We start from the raw sequence: 3,222 nt of genomic DNA, 5'->3' as shown, positions 1-3,222 counted from the left end.
ACAGATGCGTTCATCTAGACTGAGGTGGCACAACAGGCCTTGGAAAGCCTCAAAGCATCATTGACGTTGACCCCAATCCTCATCGCTCCCAAATGGGGAGAACCCCTCCTCCTCTATATCGTGGCAAGCAACCACGTGGTGAGTGCCACCCTGCTCGTCGAAAGGGAGGAGCTAGGACGCCCCCAGAAGGAGCAACAACCCATATACTTTGTTGGTGAGGTACTCACCAATGCCAAGGTTCGGTACCCCTAGGTACAGAAACTTCTATATGCCATGCTGATGGCGATCCGGGAGCTCCTACACTACTTCATAGACCACGAAGTCATGGTCGTCACTTCATGCCCGCTGGGAGACATCGTTCGCAACCGCGATGCCATGGGATGGATCTCCAAGTGGGCACTCGAGCTAATGGGCCATGATATTAGGTATATCCCCCGCACCGCTATTCAGTCTAAGGCTCTTGTGGACTTTGTCGCCAAATGGATGGAGGTCCAGCTCCCGACCCTAGACATCACCCATGAGTACTTGACGATGTACTTCGATGGGTCGGTGATGGTGCCTGGCTCAGGGGCTAGAGTGGTTCTGATCTCCCTGGATGGGAGTAGGCTACGCTACACGATCCATCTCCACTTTTTGGCCTCAAACAATGCCGCAGAATACAAGGCCCTCATCAACAGACTGCGCATCACCATCGAGCTCAGCGCTACGCGGCTGTACATCCATGATGACTCAGAGTTGGTCATCGACCAAGTCATGAAGGAGTCCTCTTGCAAAATCCCCCTTATGGTAGCATACTGCCAGGAGGTACGCAAGCTCGAGGACAAATTCCAAGGGATCGAGCTACATCATGTCCTCCGAAAGGACAACGATGCCGCCGATTTTCTCGCAAAATTGGCTGTCATGCGGGTTCCGTCTCCGGACGGGGTCTTCATCAACGACCTTCATGAACTATCTATCCATATCCTAGAAGGTCTGATCCAGACACACTTCGACACCAACCTAGCACTTAGGGGCTCTAACTTCGATGCCTCCACGACGACATCACCCACCGACATCGTCGTGGTAACACTCGATCAAGCTGACTAGAGAACATCGCTACTCACCTACCTCCTCGAGGAGATCCTCCCACTAGAAAGGACTAAAGCACGATGGATTGCTCGACACGCCAAGACGTTCATCACATTCAGCAATGAACTTTACAAATGAAGTCCATCGGGAGTACTCATGAAGTGCATCCCTACCTACCGAGGAAAACAGCACCTCCTCGAGGTCTATGCCGAAATATGCGGACATCACGTGGCCCCAAGGTTGCTAGTCAGAAAAGCCTTTCGTCAAGGTTTTTACTGGCCCATCGCGCTATGAGATGCAGAGGAGGTCGTTAGCAGGTGTGAGGGATGTTAGTTCTATGCTTGACAAACTCATTTGCTGACACAGGAGCTTCAAACCATCCCTATCACCTGGCCATTCATGGTCTAGGGCCTTGACATGGTAGGACCCCTCAAAAAGGGCCTAGGTGGATTCTCGCACCTACTTGTAGCGGTGGACAAATTCACCAAATGGATAGAGGCGAAGCCCATCACCAACATTCGCTCGGAAGAGGCGGTCAACTTCTTCCTTGACATCATCTACCATTTTGGTGTTCCTAACTGTATCATCACTGACCATGAAACAAACTTCACTAGGAAGAAGTTCCTGGACTTCTGTGATGGATACGGCATCAGGATCGACTGGGCCTCGGTCGGACATCCATGTACTAACGGTCAGGTCAAGCGAGCCAATGGCATGGTCCTCTAAGGACTCATGCCACGCATCTTCGACCGACTCAATAAGTACGCCAGGCGATGGGTTACAGAGGTACTAGTGATCCTCTAGAGCCTAAAAATGACCCCGAACTGATCCACAGGGCTCACACCCTTCTTTTTGGCCTATGGAGCTAAAGCAGTGCTGCCATCCGACCTCGACTATGGTGCCCCAAGAGTGAAGGCCTTTGACTGAGACCGAGCCGCGAAGGCTCAGCAGGATGTGGTCAACCTGCTCGAGGAGGCTCATGAGATGACCGTCATTCGCTCCGCTCGCTACCAGCAAACTCTCTGTAGGTACCACGAAAGAAAAATCAGGGGGAGGATCCTTGAGGCCGGAGATCTCGTGCTCCGGAGAACCCAATCAACCAAGGAGAAATATAAACTCTCTCCACCATGGGAAGGACCCTATATGGTGATCGAGGTGATCTGATCAGGCACCTACCGACTGAAGGACGACAACGGCGACGTTCTCACCAACACATGGAACTTCGAACAGTTACGTTGTTTCTTCCCCTAAAGCTCGGTCTTATCATTTTCTTTCATTCAACTTTTGCTCCTACAAGCACCCCAGCCCGAACACTTTTGGCCTGGGTCTCTCGGGGGCTCCACGAGGGTGCGATACCACCTCTCTTTTTTACTATCATATAGTAATACTTTTTGCCAAAACAAAAGGGCATCGCCCAAGCAAAAGTACATTCTGTTCCTTTGATTACCCTACATAACTTATGTTTTAAACTCCTGACCGATCACACCCCACCACAACCTATGGTTACGAGCAGCTGAGCCTCGCGGGCCACGCCCAAGTTCTTAAGGTTGTAGCCTATGGGTCAAACGGGTAGGTGTGAAAAAGAAATGATAAAAAACAAAGATATGCTAGGTGAAAAACAAGGAACGGATGGGACAAGCTTCCCCCTTATGAAGTGATACCATCACAAAACGAAATTAAAGTATTCATGAATACGGAAAACTGTTCACTCGGGGGCTTCCCCATGAACTTAACTTTTACATGTACTAACTGTTTCCACCCTAAATTCTATTATGGCCACCCGACGGCATCGGCTGATGGCTCGATCGACAAGGATAAGGGCTGCTCGTCTTTTGACGGGATGACGTTTGGCTCGATTGGAGGCGGGACGACGCTCGCTCCTGACCCAGTCTCCACTTTGTCTGCAGGCTAGATGACATCTTCTTAACGCACGCCTTCAGCCACGCTCACACGGCGAGCCTCCATCACCCACTACGTAGAGACTTGCTTGGCAACCATTTGTGCGTATGGCACCAAGCTCTCCCCGAGCGCATGGATGGCATCCGTGCTCCAGTCGTCGGTGTACCCTCTACAGATGGCGGTGAAGTCTAGGTCTGGGTGGTGCGTCGCCACTGAGGTCAGCACCCCCAATGTCCCGTAGAACATCCCATTAGA

At 51.3% G+C, this 3,222-nt stretch overlaps 1 protein-coding gene across 1 annotated transcript; it reads left to right on the top strand.

Annotated features, from left to right (window-relative positions):
• Positions 1–279: 279 nt before the first annotated feature.
• LOC136524356 (uncharacterized) lies at positions 280–1,086 on the top strand. The gene has a single exon (XM_066517762.1). The coding sequence runs from the start codon at positions 280–282 to the stop codon at positions 1,084–1,086; it is 807 nt and encodes a 268-aa protein (XP_066373859.1).
• The last annotated feature ends 2,136 nt before the right edge of the window (positions 1,087–3,222 follow it).

Source organism: Miscanthus floridulus, chromosome 18 (assembly GCF_019320115.1).
Source record: "Miscanthus floridulus cultivar M001 chromosome 18, ASM1932011v1, whole genome shotgun sequence".
NCBI classification, from domain to species: domain Eukaryota; kingdom Viridiplantae; phylum Streptophyta; class Magnoliopsida; order Poales; family Poaceae; genus Miscanthus; species Miscanthus floridulus.
This window is presented reverse-complemented; position numbering and strand designations above follow the sequence as displayed.

Excerpts from the sequence above, each read along its gene's own strand:
- LOC136524356 (XM_066517762.1), top strand. The coding sequence starts at position 280 with ATGGCGATCCGGGAGCTCCTACACTACTTCATAGACCACGAAGTCATG.